The 18,103-nt window shown below is 37.4% G+C and overlaps 1 protein-coding gene across 3 annotated transcripts in view; it reads right to left on the reverse strand.

Annotated features, from left to right (window-relative positions):
- MANBA (mannosidase beta) overlaps window positions 1–18,103 on the reverse strand; it is a 121,872-nt gene that overhangs the window by 33,677 nt on the left and 70,092 nt on the right. For 2 of the 3 annotated variants that reach the window (XM_057547417.1, XM_007172935.2), the window contains exon 12: window positions 4,647–4,865. The exons of the other annotated variant lie outside the window; for it this stretch is intronic. In XM_057547417.1, coding sequence (XP_057403400.1) covers window positions 4,647–4,865 — 219 coding nt within the window. The remainder of the gene's footprint in view (window positions 1–4,646; window positions 4,866–18,103) is intronic. 3 annotated transcript variants of the gene reach the window in all.

Raw genomic sequence — 18,103 nt, forward strand, 5'->3', positions numbered from 1 at the left:
GCCTCTCAGCCCTCTGGCTGCTAATAAATTGAATGTATTCCATAATCATAAACCTGATCTGTTATGTGGGAAGTTTTCCACCTTCTGATAGCTACGGTTTGAAATTCTTGTAAATTTCAGCTATAACAATATTACCAGAGGAATTAGAAAGTGTCAGATAAGGCCTCTAATTGCTTTAAGAATATTAACTCCTTTAATCATCATAACAACCCCATGAGTGGGTACTATTATCACCCTGTTTTACAGATGAGAAAACCAGGCGCAGAAAGGTTAAGTAATTTGCCCAAGATCCAAAGCTAATTAGTGCAGTCTAGCTTCGTATAAACCATATGACTAGCATTGCCTATATTAATAGTAACAATAGCTTACATTTTATGGGCTCATCACTATGTGTCAAGAACTGTGCTAAGTGTTTCAACGTATTAATTAACTTAATGTTTACACACCATCACATGCACACATGCATACCTGCATGTGCACACACGTACACAAACACTCCTTGAAGTATCTACTACTATTAACCCCAATTTACAGATGAGAACACTGAAATTCAAAAAGAATGAATAATCTTTTCAAGGCAATATAGCTAGCATGTGGAAGTTCTAGTGTTCAAATCCTGATCTGTTTATTCCAAAACCCAGTCTTTCTATTGCTGTATATTGATGATCACCTGTTGAAAATATGATTATTTTACGACGAAGTAATGTATCCCAACCAGAGAAAGACATGTTAATATATGTGTTGAATGCATGAAAAAAAAAGCTCTAAATAAGAGTGAAGATTTTACGTAAAGGTTTTCTTTTCCCAACATCTACTCAAATTCTCAACTAAGCAATGCAGTTCGAAAAGAGGCAACAATCAAATCAAGGGTTCATAATAAACAGGACTTATCTTTATCTTTCCCTATTTTAAAATATAGTGTTTAGTATCTTTGAATGTCATCAGGCATTTCACAAAAACATGGGAATTCCATTACTTTCGAGAGGTGAATAGAAATGCTTATAGATTTTTTTTAAAAGGTTTAGCAATTCCTAACACTCATCTTCCTGAAATGTAGTGAAAAGAAAATAGATCAATTCTGGAGTCAGACAATAAGCCTGAATACAGATTTGCTACTTACAATCTGGGGACATTGACAGAACTCTCACTATACAGTGCCTTGATTTCCCTCTGGGCCTCAGGGCTGGATTATTGTTAAATGATGTACCTGGTACAGAATATCTGCTCAGTAAATATTTTTGCTTCTTTCATTCCTTCTTTTCCATTCTCAGTACTTGCTCCTACCTGTGTCAGGATACTGAACTGCATCTTCTTTCACTTTGAAACAACAGTGTTCCCAAAAGATTGGGCCCACAATATGGGAGTAATTAAAAAACAAGGGGTAGAACTAAGGTTATGGCATTATTTATTAAAGTTAAAAATACAATATAACTTCAATGTAGAAGTATAGTTGTGTTCAGGTGGTGAGATTGAGGAAGACTTTTAAATTCTCTTAAAACTTTTTTTGTGGTTATTTCACACAAGTGATGCAGAAGGGGGAAAACTACATGATTATTTCAATAGATGAAGAAAAAGCATTTGACAAAATCCAACACCCTTTTATGATACAAGCAGGCAACAAACTAGGAATAAAAGGGCATCTATGAAAAACCTACAGTTAATATCATACTAAATGATAAAAAGGCTTTTTCCCTAAAGAAAGGAATCTCCCTAAGAAAAGGAGTGAGAAAAGGTTGTCTATTCTCACCACTTCCACGCTGTACGGGAGGTTCTAACCAGGGCAATTAGGCAAGAAAAGTAAACAAAAGGCATCTAGATTGGAAAGGAAAAAGTAAAGTTACCTCTATCTGCAGATGACATGCTCTTATACATAAAGAATTCACACACACATACCCCAAAAAACAAAAAACCATTAGAGCTAATAAATGAGTTCTACAAGGTTGCAGAATATAAGTTCAATATACAAAAATCAATTGTATATCTAGACACTAGCAATAAACAATCTGAAAATAAAATTAAGAAAATAATTCCATTTACAATAGCACCAAAAAATACTAAAGAATAAATTTAACCAAAGAAGTACATAACTTATACACTGAAAACTACAAAATAGTACTGAAAGAAATTAAAGATGACATCACATGTTCATGAATCAGAAGACTTAATATTGTTAAGATGGCAACTCTTTGCAAACTGATCTACAGATTCAGCACAATCCCCATCAAAATCCCAGCTGACTTTTTTACAGAAACTAGTAAGGTGATCCTAAAATTCATATGGAAATGCAAGGCACCCAAAACAGTCAAAACAATCTTGAAAAGAAGAACAAAGTTGGAGAACTGACACTTCCAGCTTTCAAAACTTACTACAACAGTATAATAATGATGACAGTGGATACTAGTATAAAATAGACATACACAATGGAACACAATTGAGAATCCAGAAATAAACATTAACATTTATGGTCAACTGATTTTTGACAAAAGGGTCAAGAGAATTCAATTAGGGAAAGAATAATGTTTTCAAAAATGGTGTTGGGACAATTGGCTGTCCAAAATTGGACATCTACCTCACACCATACAAAATAATTAACTCAAAATAGACCATGTAAGAGCTAAAACTAAAAGACAGCACAGGAGTAAACTTTTGTGATCTTAAGTTAGGCAATGGCTTCTCAGATACAACACCAAAGCACAAGCAATAAAAGAGAAGATTGATAAGTAGGACTTCAAAATTTTAAATTTTGTACTTTTGGGACTTCCCTGGTGGCACAGTGGTTAAGTCTCCATGCTCGCAATGCAGGGGGCCCAGGTTTGATCCCTGGTCAGGGAACTAGATCCCACATGCATGCCACAACTAAGAGTTTGCATGCCACAAATAAGAAGCCCACGGGCCACACTAAGGAGTCCGCCTGCCGCAACTAAGGAGCCCACATGCCGCAACTAAGACCCGACCCAACCAAATAAATAAATATTTTTAAATAAATAAATAAATAAAATTTTGTGCTTTAAATGACACTATCAAGTAAGTAAAAAGACAACCCACTAATAGGGAGAAAATGTTTGCAAATCATACAGCTATTTAAAAAAATACCATCTATATCATGTACATATAGATGGTATGTTTTTTGTAAGCTCTTACAGTAAACTTTTACAACCCAATAATAAAAAGACCATCTAATTAAAAAGTAGGCAAAGGATTTTTGCCTACTTTTTATTTATCCAAGGAAGATATATAAAGAGCCAACAAGCACATAAAAAGATGTTCAGCATGATTGGCCATCAAATAAATACAAGTTTCCTGTAAATGTAAATTTCCAGGGAAATGTAAAAAAAAAACAAAAATGGGGAATAACAAGTGTTGACGAGGATGTGGAGAAACTGAAACCCTTGTGCATTGCTGGTGGGAATGTAAAATGGTGCAGCCACTATGGAAAACAGTTTGGCAATTCCTTGGAATATTAAACATAGAGTTACCACATGACCCAGCAATTCCACTCCTAGGTATATACTTAATAGAATGGAAAACATATGTTCACACAAAAACATGTACACAAATGTTAATAGCAGCATTATTCATAATAGCCAAAAATGGGGAATAACACAAATGTATATCGACTGAACAACACATAAACAAAATGTGCTTTATCCATTCAATGGAATATTATTCAGCAATATAAAAGAAAGACATACTAATACATGATACAACATGGATGACCTTTGAGACCTTTATGCTGGGTGAAAGAAGCCAGTCTCAAAAGATCACATATGTTATGATCCCAATTATAAGAAATGTACAGAACAGGCAAAAATACAGACACACAAAGCAGATTAGTGGTGCCTAGATCTGGGATGGGAGGGACAGAGAGAGCGGGGAGTGACTGCTAATGCAGAGGGTATAGAGTTTCTTTGAGGTGATGTAAATATTCTAAAATCAGATCATGGTGATGGCTGCACAACTCTGTGAATATACTGAAAACCATTAAACTGTACACATTAAATGAGTACACTGTATGGCCAGTGAGTTATGTCTCCATAAAGCTGTTAAAAAAAAGAACACAAGTCTGAAACAGAATCCATCTACAAAACGGAATCTTTAGGAATAGAGAAAGTGAAGTACCATACTGAAAATCAAATACACCAACATGAAGAAAAAGGAAGAGGAAGAGCAGAAGAAAATGGAAGAGGAGGAGGAAGAAGAGGGGAGAAAATAAAAGGAATGATGTGATATGATAACGTCAGACAAAGGTTTATTTATCACATTCATTTCTCTTATTGTAGCAAACTATCCAGTTCTGAATATGTGTAAGTAATAAAACAGTTGCAGGACACACAGCAAGTGAGAGTAATTTTCACATGTGATAATAACTCAGGCTTCAGTAATCGCTGGCTTCCATTTAATTTTTGAATACTCTTGAAGGAACATAATTAAAAGCAATATAGAAAAGTTATAATCCCCAAAATGATGACTACAAGAGTTTAGTACCCCAAAGGTTAAGGATAAAAAGTTATTTTCTATTATCTTCTTCCTACACTTCCATTTAAATAAGAAGTATATTTCATTTGACTTTCTGAACCACTGTTAAGGAAGTGACATACACCCATGGCCTACCATTCTGAATCACTGGGAAATCAAAGATGGCTTACCTTTTCTAATGTACTGAAGGAAGGCCAGGACTGATATCCATATTCAGATACAAATCGAGCTTTGGGGAAAATTTTCCAATTCCAGCAATCACCAACATAGTCATAAAAATGTACGTCACCATAATTCGGGTCATATGGGTTTTTAGAGAGCCAGCCTTCTGCAGTGGATTTAGCCCCATTTGTAGGACTGGATGTGATAAAAGGACGAGTCTGGTCTCCCTGAGTTCAGAAATAAAATGGTTTAAAAGGTAATCTTTTCACCCAGTAAAGTACAGATCACTTACTTCTTTAAAAGTACTATCAAGTCCCAGAAATGCCAAGTAGCTGATAGAAAAATAATAGAGCCACTTACCTTCTTCTGCATTTGACAACCACCAGCACCTTTCTGCTCTTTGCCAATCCTTCATATCCTTTCATAATGAACTGTAGCTTATTCCTCACAGCAACTGTTCCTAATTTTTTCAATCATGTCTTACCTATACTTGACCTTCTACCATCATGGGTAGTATACAGTCTGGTGCTGAATTTCTCAACCTTGGCACTAGTGACATTTGGGGCCTGATAACTTTTGGTTTTGTGTGTGTATGCTGGGAGTGTGGGAGGTCCTATACATTCTAAGATACTGAGCAGCATACCTGGCTTCTACCAACTAGATGCCAGTAATACCTACCCACCTCCCACGCCACCCCACAAAAAAAAGTCTACAGACATTGCCAAATGTCCCCTTGTACCTTGGCAACAAAATCACTTCCACTTGAGAAACAAAGGTCTAATGGTTTAGAATGGGCTATTGAGTCAGAGGGACATGAGTTTGAATCTCAGATTAGAACCTTATTGTTTTGGGGCAGGTCTAAGCCTCAGTAGTCTTATCTGTAAAATGGAGATAATAATGGTACCTCCTTCATTGGGCTATTGTAAATGGTAAAAAAAAAAAAAAAAAATGTGTAGAAGAGATGGCTAAGTGTCCATCAAAATTCATGTTCCCATTTCTGTCCCCAGAAAGTGGCTTGCTAACTACTTGCATCTCTGTACACCCACATTCTCATCCTCTTCCCCAGTTTGCAGGCAAAGGCCTAAGAGATGGTGGAGCTGGAAGATGGAAGGAGCCTGGGTCTCTAAAAGGAGGAGAGCTGCCTGCCCATCAGGAGCAGCCATTGTGTAGTGTTACTGAGTAAGAAAGAAACTTTTATTATGTAAACCACTGAAACTCTGTGGTTTCTTTGTTACTTAATCTAGTGTCTAGCACACAGGGAGAACTCAAAATGTTTTAATTATTATTATCTCAATTAATGAACTTACTTCCTATTTCAGTGAGAAGAATCATTCATTTAGCAAGTATCTGTCAAGTGTTTATTGTGTGTCAGGCGTTTTTCAGCACTGCTGAGAGAGAGAGAGAGACAGAATCTATGGCATCATCCAGTATTAACGCATCAAATCTCTTTTGAGCATTTACTATGCACCAGGCATACAGTTTTTTCTATACACTGGAGGTTCAGCAGGGAACAAGACAGACATGCCGACTGACATCTTAAAAGAGTAGACTGAAATCTAGTGGTGGAACCAGATGCTGAGCAAGTAATTGTAAGTGTGATGAATGTTTTAAAGGATAAGTACAGGGCTCTTTGGAAATACAAAACATATCGTAGAAGGCCAATAAGGCCTCTCTGAGAAATAGATTTTCAGAAAATAATTTTCTCAGCTTTTCTCCATTAGGTCTCACTTTTTCTTGGTATAACCACCCATTTTTTTCTCTTCTCATTCCTTTTCTGTCATAGCGGGGGAAAAGCCTTATTCTTTTCCTTTGCCAGAGTCTCTGTCTGTCCTCTGGTCATCTTTTGATTTCATTTTGGAACTAAAGTCAATAAGTTATCCTCCACTCTTTTAGAAATCTCTCCACTGTCCTTTTCCCTTAGCTTAAGGACTCCCCGCATCCTAATTTTAAAACAGTCCCTCGATCCCTTGTAGCCCATCAGATTTCCTTACTACCCACTCCTTCCTCAGCCCCTGACACTCAATTCCTGATCATTCCACTAAAATTGTTTTTGGTTTTGGTTTTTCATAAACTACCCATGGACTTCTACTTCCCAAATAAAGCAAGAATCCCCACACTCTTCCCTCTCTGGTGAGCAATAAATGACCTGCTTACCACCCTCCATTTATGAAGTTCCCCCCACCCCTGACTGCTTGTTCACTACTCTTTCACATTCCGGTTTCTCCAAACCTTTCTGATAATTCCTTCTCCAGCTCCCCTCTCCATTCTTAGATGGACGTCACTCTCTTCAGCCTCTCCTGTTCTATACCTTCTCCCAAGGCTGTCCCTCTCACCAATGTTCTGATTACTCCCAGACTGCTTCACCTTCACGTTTCTATTTCCAATAACCAGCTCCACATTTCTACCTGGCTTGTCCTGCCCACATCTCAAATCCAATCTTTCAAAGCAGAATTCCTTATTTACTTATCCCAAACTTATTTGACTATGTTTCATACCTTCATTAAAGGTACCCAAGTAGGAATCATCTTCAATTTCTCACTCTGTCTCTCTCACCTCCCACACTCAGTTGCTCTGAATCAAATTTTTTTCCATCACCTCACTTCAAGCCCCACTACCTATGACCTATATGACCTTGAGCAATTAATCTTTCTAACCCTCCCATGTCTTCATCTCTAAAATAAAGATTATATTTCTCACATGCCAGGGTGCTTGTAAAAATTAAGTAAATCCTACAAAGCACCTATATCATTAATATATTAGTATATTATAATAATCATATTAGTTAATACAATAATTAGTCTATCAATGCCTGGCAGATAATATTCCCAATAACTTGGAATTTTTGGTTATTATATCTGGTTTCCTTGCCTAGAATCTCTCATCTCCCTAATTCTTTGCAAGTAATAATACCAGAAAGAACATGGGTCAGATAAAATTCCTCCCCTCCCCCAAAATGTTCACTAGCTTCCCACTGTCTACTGAATGAAACTCAACTCCATAACATGATTCAAAGTCCTTTTAAGATTTGTTTCCAAACCGCCTTTTCTGTCTTTGACTCTCCACACCAATCCACGAGTCCCTTGCTTCAGGCACTGGGCACTGCTTGCTGCTTCCTATATATATACTTGCTTTCACCTCTTTTCACCTTTACTGACATGGTTTTCATGGCCTAAAATACCTACAGAACAATCCTTTGCCTCAAAGTCTATTCCACCTTTAAGGCTTGGTTTGAATGTCACCTTTTAATTAAAAGCCTTCCCAGATCCTTCCAGTTAAAATGAATGGCTCTTCCACATAGTTGCCAACACTTTGGAACTACATTTTTCATAGCACTTCTTTCACTCTGCCCTGTACAGCTGGTATTTCTTTCCACGTTACCTCCTGAGAGCAGACTATAAGCTCCGTGAGGATAACAGTTTCCCCATAGCATCGGGAATGAGGCTTTGCTCCTAGTTAATACTAAACAAATTTTGGTTGAATTTTAAAATATTGAAAAGCATGGTAAGATTATGGGTAATCAAATTTTAAACAATATTCTATTAAAATGGCTTTGAAGTAGAATTGGAGAAGGTTGATCAACTGGCCTTAATCAATCAAGCTTGATTGGTTTCCCTCCATTATTCCAGATTCTTGAATAATTTGGTAAGTTGAGCCAGTCGGCAAAATTACTAATGAGTCTCTGCCTAAAAATGTCCACCCATGATGATGCACTATGATTCCTTTCCATTTTTGTATCATTTCCACTTGAGGCTTGATTTTTAGTCTCAAATCTCACAGATGATTTCTTTCTAGATCATGACCTTAAATGTTTATTTGGACCAAGAGATACGTAAGATAAACCAAGAGACTGACTATTTTTAAAAAGCATGAAGTGCAAAAGAAAACTGATCATTTCATTTAGTGTGTGGATAGATCAATTTATGGTCCTTTTCCTTAAATGCCTTATGCTTTGATATAAATAACAACAGTAATGATTATATAGCACTTAGTCCTGTCCATCTTGAAAAAAATTGGCAAACATCAATTACTGCTCACAAAATCATTTTAAAAAACATAGATTCCCTTGGGAAATTCCCTGGCAGTCCAGTGGTTAAGAGCTGGTGCTTTCACTGCTGTGGGCCCCGGTTTGATCCCTCGTAGGGGAACTAAGATCCTGCAAGCTGCGTGGTGCAGCAAAATAAATAAATAAAGCAGTTGTCCTTGTTCAAGATGGCAACATAATTATCTTCAAAAAAAAAAAGGTAGTTTGTAAATAAATTAATTAAAATTTAAAAAAATAAAAAACATAGATCCCTTATAAGAAATGCATCACGTTTCCATTTCAAAGATGGATAAGAAGTGATATACAGAAACTAACTTTTTATAAGTTCAAAAATGTAGTGTTAAAATTAGAGATTAAAGTTTAAAAGTGTCTGAAGACCTATCTTGTTGAGTGAAACCAGCAAGGATGATAATGATGATTAGCATTAAGTAAAAGTCTACTATGTGCCAGAGGCTGTGTAATGCACCTTCCATCCTTTATCTCACTTAATCCAGATAACATCTCATAAGAGTTGTTAACCCTTGGCAAAATGAAAGTTAAGAAATTTGCCCAAGATTATATAGAGAGTAAGTGGCCCAGCCAGGATTTGGAGTCATGAGCTCTTAACCACTAAGCTATGAAACAAAAATCCTCAGATATTAAAATCCAGTTCCTAAATCCATCAGATATGAAAAACATAATACCAATACGGTGAGTAACCAGATTATAAGTGTTCTGTAAATATTAATTAAAGCTTATACCATCACATTTTGTGAATAGAAAAATTCTTCATGACACATGACTTAACAGATAAGCAAAAAACTTAAACCTATGTTTTTCATAAATTCTCACTGAAGTTTCCTCACATAAATGGAATAATGCCATCACCTGGGCACATTTGAGTGCCAAAATTCACATACCATTCTTTTTAAAATATCTCTCTTCAAATTGCTTCAAGGATATACTCCAAATATTTAAAACATCTAATTACAGATACAAAATTGTAAAGATAATTAGATTATTAAATCACATGTTAAACATTAAAGTTTTTAAAAAGTCAGATCTTTTGAAGCCATTACCACAAAAACAAATATGATGCTTCCTCTTCCTGCAAAAGAATTCCAGTTTATATTAAAATAAAGTATGTATTCGTGTAGTAAATACAAGTATAATATGCCTATTAAACAAATAGTGGTGGAAAGAGAACCACCATAAAGGAAGGGCTCTAAGGTGAAGTTGGCAACAAGCTCTTTCCTATCCCTTTGCCTCTATATCACGTCAAGATATTCATATATGATATATATCAAATTTTACTTTAGCATGTACAATTATAGAATTTTAGAAGTCGTATGTCACTCAGACTAAAATTGAAGGAATGGAAAAGGATATTCCATGCAACTGGAACCCCAAAGAAAGCTGGTGTAGCTATACTTATATCAGACAAATAGACTTTAAAATGAAGACTGTAATAAGAGATAAAAAAAAAGGAGTCCCTAACAATAAAGGGGTCAATTCAACAAGAGGATACAACATTTGTAAATATTGATGCACCCAACATAAGAACACCTAAATACATAAAGCAAATATTAACAGACCTAAAGGGAGAAATAGACAGCGATACAATAATAGTAGGGGATCTTAATACCTCACTCACATCAGTGGACAGATCATCCAGACAGAAAACCAATAAGGAAACACTGGCCTTAAATAACACATTAGATCAAATAGACTTAACAGATATATATGGAACATTCCATACCAAACAACAGAATCCACATTCTTCTCAAGAGCACATGGAACATTCTCGACGCTAGAGCATATGATAGGCCACCAAACAAGATTCAGTAAATTTAAGAAAACTGAAATCATATCAAGCATCTTTTCCAATCACAGTGGCACGAAACTAAAAATTACAGAAATAAAGTGAAAAAAATCACAAATATGTGGATTATTAAACAATCTGCTACTAAACAACAAATGGGTCAATGAAGGAAGCAAAAGATAAATCAAAAAATACCTTGAGACAAATAAAAATGGAAACACAGCATACTAAAACTTGTGGGATGCAGGATAAGCAGTTCTAAGAGGGAAGTGCATAGCAATAAACGCCTACATCAAGAAACAAACAAAAAAAAATTTCAAATAAATAACCTAACTATACACCTCAAAGAACTAGAAAAAGAAGAACAAATGAGGCCCAAAGTTAGTAGAAGGAAAGAAATAACAGATCAGAGTACAAATAAATGAAATAGCGTAAAAAGACAATAGAAAATATCAATGAAATTAAGAGCTGGTTCTTTGAAAAGATAAACAAGGACTTCCCTGGTGGCACAGTGGTTAAGAATCTGCCTGCCAGTGCAGAGGACATGGGTTCGATCCCTGGTCTGGGAGGACCCCACATGCCGCAGAGGAATTGGGCCCATGAGCCACAACTACTGAGCCTGCGCACTAGAGCCCACAAGTCACAACTACTGAGCCCGTGTGCCACAACTACTGAAGCCACACACCCTAGAGCCCGTGTGCCGCAACTACTGAGCCGGTGTGTTGCAACTGCTGAGGCCCACAGGCCTGGAGCCCATGCTCCGCAACAAGAGAATCCACAGCAGTGAGAAGCCTGCGCAACGCAACGAGAAGTGGTCCCCGCTTGCCGCAACTGGAGAAGGCCTGCGTGCAGCAACAAAGACCCAATGCAGCCAAAAATAAATAAAATTTTTTAAAAAAGATAAACAAAATTGACAAACTTTTAGCTAGACTCACCATGAAAAAGAGAGAGGACTCAAGTAAATAAAATCAGAAATGAAAGAGGAGATGTTACAACTGATACCAAAGAAATACAAAGATCATAAGAGACTACTATGTACAACTATACACCAACAAATTGGACAAACCAGCAGAAATGGACAAATTCCTGGAAACATACAACCTTCCCAGACTCAATCATGAAGGAACAGAAAATCTAAACAGACCAATTACTACTAAGGAGATTGAATCAGTAATCAAAAACCTCCTAACAAAATAAAAGTGCAGGACCATCCAGCTTCACTGGTGAATTCTACCAAACAGTCAAAGAAAAATTAATTCCAATCTTTCTCAAACTCTTCCAGAAAATAGAAGAGGAGGGAACACTTCCAAACTAATTATATGAGGCCAACATTACCCTGATACCAAAACCAGACAAGGATACCTCAAGAGAAGAAAATTACAGGCCAATATCCCTGATGAACATAGATGTAAAAATCCTCCATGAAATATCTGCAAACCAAATTCAACAATATTTTAAAAGGATCATACACCATGATCAAGTGGGTTTTATTCCAGGGATGCAAGAATGGTTCAATATCCACAAATCAATCAACATGATACACCACATTAAAAAAATGAAGAATAAAAGTTATATGGTCATTTCAATAGATGCAGAAAATGCACATGACAAAATGCAACATCCATTTACGATAACAACTCTCAACAGTGTGGGTACAGAGAGAACATACCTCAACATAATAAAGGCCATATATGACAAGCCATAGCCAACATCATACTCAAAAGCTCAAAGCTTTTCCTCTAAGATCAGGAACAAGACAATGTTGCCACTTTTATTCAACAAGTACTGGAAGTCCTAGCTAGGGCAATTAAGCAAAAAAAAGAAATGAAAGAAATCCAAATGGGAAAAGAAGAAGTAAAACTGTTGCTATTTGCAGATGACACAATATACAGAGAAAATCCTAAAGATTCCACCAAAAAACTGTTGAAAATAATATACGAATTCAGTAAAGGTGTGGCATACAAAATCAATATACAAAAGTCTGTTGTTTCCATACACTAACAATGAACCAGCAAAAAAAGAAATTAAACAATCCCATTTTCAATTATATAAAAAAGAATAAAACATTTAGGAATAAATTTAACGAATGAGGTGAAAGACCTATACACTGAAAACTATAAGACACTAATGAAAGACATTCAAAAACACACAAATAAATTGAAAGATATTCCATGTTCATGGATTGAAAAAATAATATTGTTAAAGTGTCCATACTACTAAAAGCAATCTAACAAGATTCAATGAAATCCAATTCAAAATTCCAATGGCATTTTTCAGAGAAGTAGAAAAATCAATCCAAAAATTTGTATGGAGATTGGTTCAAGATGGCGGAGTAAAAGGATGTGTGCTCACTCACTCTTGCAAGAGCACCAGAATCACAACTAGCTGCTGGACAATCATCGACAGGAAGACACTGAAACTCACCAAAAAAGATACACCACATCCAAAGACAAAGGAGAAGCTGCAATGAGATGGTAAGAGAGGTGCTATCACAATAAAATCAAATCCTATAATCGCTGGGTGGGTGACTCACAAACTGGAGAACAATTATACCACAGAAGTCCACCCACTGGATTGAAGGTTCTGAGCCACATGTCAGGCTTCCCAACCTGGGGGCCCGAAAACGGGAGGAGGAATTCCCAGAGAATCAGACTTTGAAGGCTAGCAGGATTTGACTGCAGGACTTCAACAGGACTGCGGGAAACAGAGACTCCACTCTTGGAGGGCACACACAAAGTAGTGTGCGCATCAGGACCCAGGGGGAAGGAGCGGTGACCCCATAGGAGACTGAACCACACTTACCTGCTAGTGTTGGAGGGTCACCTGCAGAGGCGGGGGGTGGCTGTGGCTCACCACGGGGACAAGGACACTGGCAGCAGAAGTTCTAGGAAGTACTCCTTGGCGTGAGCCCTCCCGGAGTCCACCATTAGCCCCACTAAAGAGCCTGTAGGCTCCAGTGCTGGGTCGCCTCAGGCCAACCAACCAACAGGGAGGGAACCAGCCCCACCCATCAGCAGACAAGCAGATTAAAGTTTTACTGAGCTCTGCCCACCAGAGCAACAGTCAGCTCTACCCACCACCAGTCCCTCCCATCAGGAAGCTTGCACAAGCCTCTTAGATAGCCTCATCCACCAGAGGGCAGACAGCAGAAGCAAGAAGAACTACAGTCCTGCAGCCTGTGGAACAGAAACCACATTCACAGAAAGAAAGACAAAATGAAAAGGCAGAGGACTATGTACCAGATGATAGAACAAGATAAAACCCCAGAAAAACAACTAAATGAAGTGGAGATAGGCAACCTTCTAGAAAAAGAATTCAGAATAAGGATAGTGAAGATGATCCAGGACCTCAGAAAAAGAATGGAGGCAAAGATCGAGAAGATGCAAGAAATGTTTAACAAAGACTTTGAAGAATTAAAGAACAAACACCTAGAAGAATTAAAGGACAAACAAACAGAGATTAACAATACAATAACTGAAATGAAAAATATACTAGAAGGAACCAATAGCAGAATAACTGAGGCAGAAGAACGGATAAGTGACCTGGAAGATAGAACGGTGGAATTCACTGCTGTGGAAAAGAATAAAGACAAAAGAATGAAAAGAAATGAAGACAGCCTAAGAGACCTCTGGGACAACATTTAACGCAACAACATTCGCATTAAAGGGGTCCCAGAAGGAGAAAAGAGACAGAAAGGACCCAAGAAAATATTTGAAAAGATAATAGTTGAAAACTTCCCTAACGTGGGAAAGGAAACAGCCACCCAAGTCCAGGAAGCACAGAGAGTCCCAGCAGGATAAACCCAAGGAGAAACACACCGAGATACATAGTAATCAAATTGACAAAAATTAAAGACAAAGAAAAAGTATTAAAAGCAACAAGGGGAAAACGACAAATAACATACAAGGGAACTCCCATAAGGTTAACAGCTGATTTCTCAGCAGAAACTCTACAAGCCAGAAGGGAGTGGCACCATATATTTACAGTGATGAAAGGGAAGACCCTACAGCCAAGATTACTCTACCCAGCAAGGATCTCATTCAGCTTTGATGGAGAAATCAAAAGCTTTACAGACAAGCAAAAGTTGAGATTATTCAGCACCACCTAACCAGCTCTACAACAAATGCTAAAGGAACTTCTCTAAGTGGGAAACACAAGAGAAAAAAAGGACCTACAAAAACAAACCCAAAACAAATAAGAAAATGGTAATAGGAACATACATATCGATAATTACCTTAAATGTGAATGGATTAAATGCTCCAACCAAAAGACACAGGCTTGCTGAATGGATACAAAAACAAGACCTATATATATGCTACCTACAAGAGACCCACTTCAGACCTAGGGACACATATAGACTGAAAGTGGGGGAACGGAAAAAGATATTCCATGCAAATGGAAATCAAAAGAAAGCTGGAGTAGCAATACTCATATCAGACTAAATAGACTTTAAAATAAAGACTGTAACAAGAGACAAGGAAGGACACTACATAATGATCAAGGGATCAATCCAAGAAGAAGATATAACAATTGTAAATATCTATGCACCCAACATAGGAGCACCTCAATACATAAGGCAAATGCTAACAGTTATAAAAGAGGAAATCAAGAACAGACATAGAGAACGGACTTGTGGTTGCCAAGGGGAAGGGGGGGTGGGGGAGGGGTGGACTGGGAGTTTGGGGTTAGCAGATGCAAACTATTATATATAGGATGGATAAACAACAAGGTCCTACTGTATAGCACAGGGAACTATATTCAACATCCTATGATAAACCATAATGGAAAAGAACATGGAAAAGAATGTATATATATGAATAACTGAATCACTTTGCTGTACAGCAGAAATTAACACAACATTGTAAATCAGCTATACTTCAATAAAAAAATAAATTAAAATAAAATCTACGTTCCCCAAAGGCACTAGGCCCAGACTGTTACATGGGTGAATTTGTCTCAATAAAACCAATTATCTCTATTTTATTTATATTGTTCCTAGATATTAAAAAGGAAAAGGGCCCTAACTCATTCTGCGAGGTGAGCACAAACACATACACACCAAATGCTACAAGCTGGGTTCTACGGGCCAAATCTTTCTTGCCAACTATGTTTAGATAGCATTTTTAATGCTGAATATAAATGTTATGAGACCCAACATCCATTCTCCTATTACCACAGTCCCCTCTTCTCTCTTTGTGAACCTCATCTACTCCACTTGACTCAACTTTTTAAAACAAATTTGGCTCCTCTAGGCATTTGAGTTTACAATTCTTACCACACACCAATCACTTGTGAATATGAAATTTTAAATTCTACCAAAATCTTAGCCAATCAAATCTAGCAGAGCAAAAGAACAAGGCATTATAACTAAATAGAGCTTAGATTATAACTAGCTTATCATTAGAAAATTAATTCACAGTAGTCAGTATATTAATATATTAAAGAACCAAAAAACGGGGGAAAAAAGAAGTGGTATATCAATGAATCATTTAATATAGAGATTCTCAGCCTTTGGGGATCCATGGATGGGCTCCAAAGAGTCCATGACAACTTGCAATTCTAAGTGCAATATTGGTGTATGCGTGGTGAGTTTCACAGACACATTAATTCTCAAAGAAGTCCACAATTCATGAATCCTTTCATATGTTGCAGCATTATAATAGACTACTCTGCATTAAAATGATATTGCTGAAGGCCACGCTAAAAAAAGGACAGAAGAATATACAATATCAGTATTCATACTGATCCATTTTTAAGACAGATTCTTAAATTCGACTTCATTAAAAAGCATGACAGGCATACAATTGTTACTACAAATTGAAGGTTTCTGGTAACCCTGCATCAAGCAAGTCTATCAGTGCCATTTCCAACAGCATTTGCTCATTCTGTGTCTGTGTCACATTTTGGTAATTTATGCAATAATTCAAATTTTTAACTATTATACTTGTTATGGTGATCTGTAATCAGTGATCTTTGATATTATTATTGTAATTGTTTTGTGGCGCCACAAACCCATCCATAAAAGAGGGCAAACTTAATCCATACGTGTTGTGTGTGTTCTGACTGCTCCACTAACCAAGCATTCCCCCATCTCCCTCCCTCCAGACCTCCCCGTTCCCTGAGACGCACAGTATTGAAAGTAGGCCAATTTCGTGTTCAAGTGAAAGGAAGAGTACGCGCCTCTCATTTAAATCAAAAGCTAGAAATGATTAAGCTTAGCGAGGAAGGCATGTCAAAACCCAAGATGGGCCAAAAGCTAGGCCTCTTTCACCAGGCAGTTAGCCAAGTTGTGAATGCAAAGGAAAAATTCTTGAAGAAAATAGAAAGTGCTACTCCAGTGAACACATGAATGGTAAGAAAGCAAAACAGCCTTATTGCTGATATGGAGAAGTTCTGGATAGAAGGTCAAAACAGCCACAGACTCTCTTAAGCCAAAGCCTATTCCAGAGCAGGGCCCTAACTCTCTTCAATTCTAGGAAGGCTGAGAGAGTTGAGGAAGCTGCAGAAGAAATGTCTGAAGCTAGCAGAGCTTGGTTCGTGAGATTTAAGGAAAGAAGCCACCTCCACAACGTCAAAGAGCAAAGTGAAGCAGCAAGTGCTGATGTATAATAGAAGCTGCAGCAAGTTATCTAGAAGGTCTAGCTAAGATAATTTAAAAAGGTGGCTACACTAAACAACAGACTTTCAACGTATGAAACAGCCTTCTGTTGGAAGAAGACACCATCTAGGGCTTTCACAGCTAAAGAGAAATGAATGCCTGGCTTCAAAGCTTCACAGGACAAGCTGACTCTCTTGTTAAGGGCTGTTGTACTTGGCTTTAAGTTGCTCATTTACCAGTATGCTGATTTACCATTCTGAAAATCTGAGGACCCTGAAGGGGTCAATCTACTCTGCCTGTGCTCTATCAGTGGCACAACAAAGCCTAGGTGACAGCACATCTGTTTACAACATGGTTTGCTGAATATTTTAAAACCACTGTTGAGACCTATTGCTTAGAAAAAAAAGATTTCTTTCAAAATATGACTGCTCATTGACAACGCACCTGGTCAACCCGAGAGCTCTGATGGAGATGTACAACAAAATTAATGACGTTTTCATGCCTCCTAACACAACATCCATTCTGCAGCCGTGGATCAAGGAGTAATTTTGACTTTCAAGTGTTATTATTTAAGAAATACACTTTGCAAGACTATAGCTAGAAATTCCTCTACTGGATCTGGGCAAATTCAACTGAAAACCTTTTGGAAAGGATTCACCATTCTAGATGCCATGAAGAACATTCATATTCATGGGAAGAGGTCAAAATATCAACATTCACGGGAGTTTGGAAGTTGATTCCAGCCCTCATGGATGACTTGAGGGGTTCAAGATGCCAGTGAAGGAAGAAACAGCAGGTGTGGTGGAAACAGCAAGAGAACCAGAACTAGAAGTGGAGCCTGAAGATGTGACAGAATTGCTTCAATCTCATGATAAAACCTGAACAGATAAGGAGTTGCTTCCTACGGATGAGCAAACAAAGGGGTTTCTTGAGATGGAACCTACTCCTGGTGAAGATGCTGTAGAGACTGCTGAAATGGTAACAAAGAATTTAGGACATCACATAAATGTAGTTGATGAAGCAA

This window comes from Balaenoptera acutorostrata, chromosome 5 (genome assembly GCF_949987535.1).
Source record: "Balaenoptera acutorostrata chromosome 5, mBalAcu1.1, whole genome shotgun sequence".
Lineage (NCBI taxonomy): Eukaryota > Metazoa > Chordata > Mammalia > Artiodactyla > Balaenopteridae > Balaenoptera > Balaenoptera acutorostrata.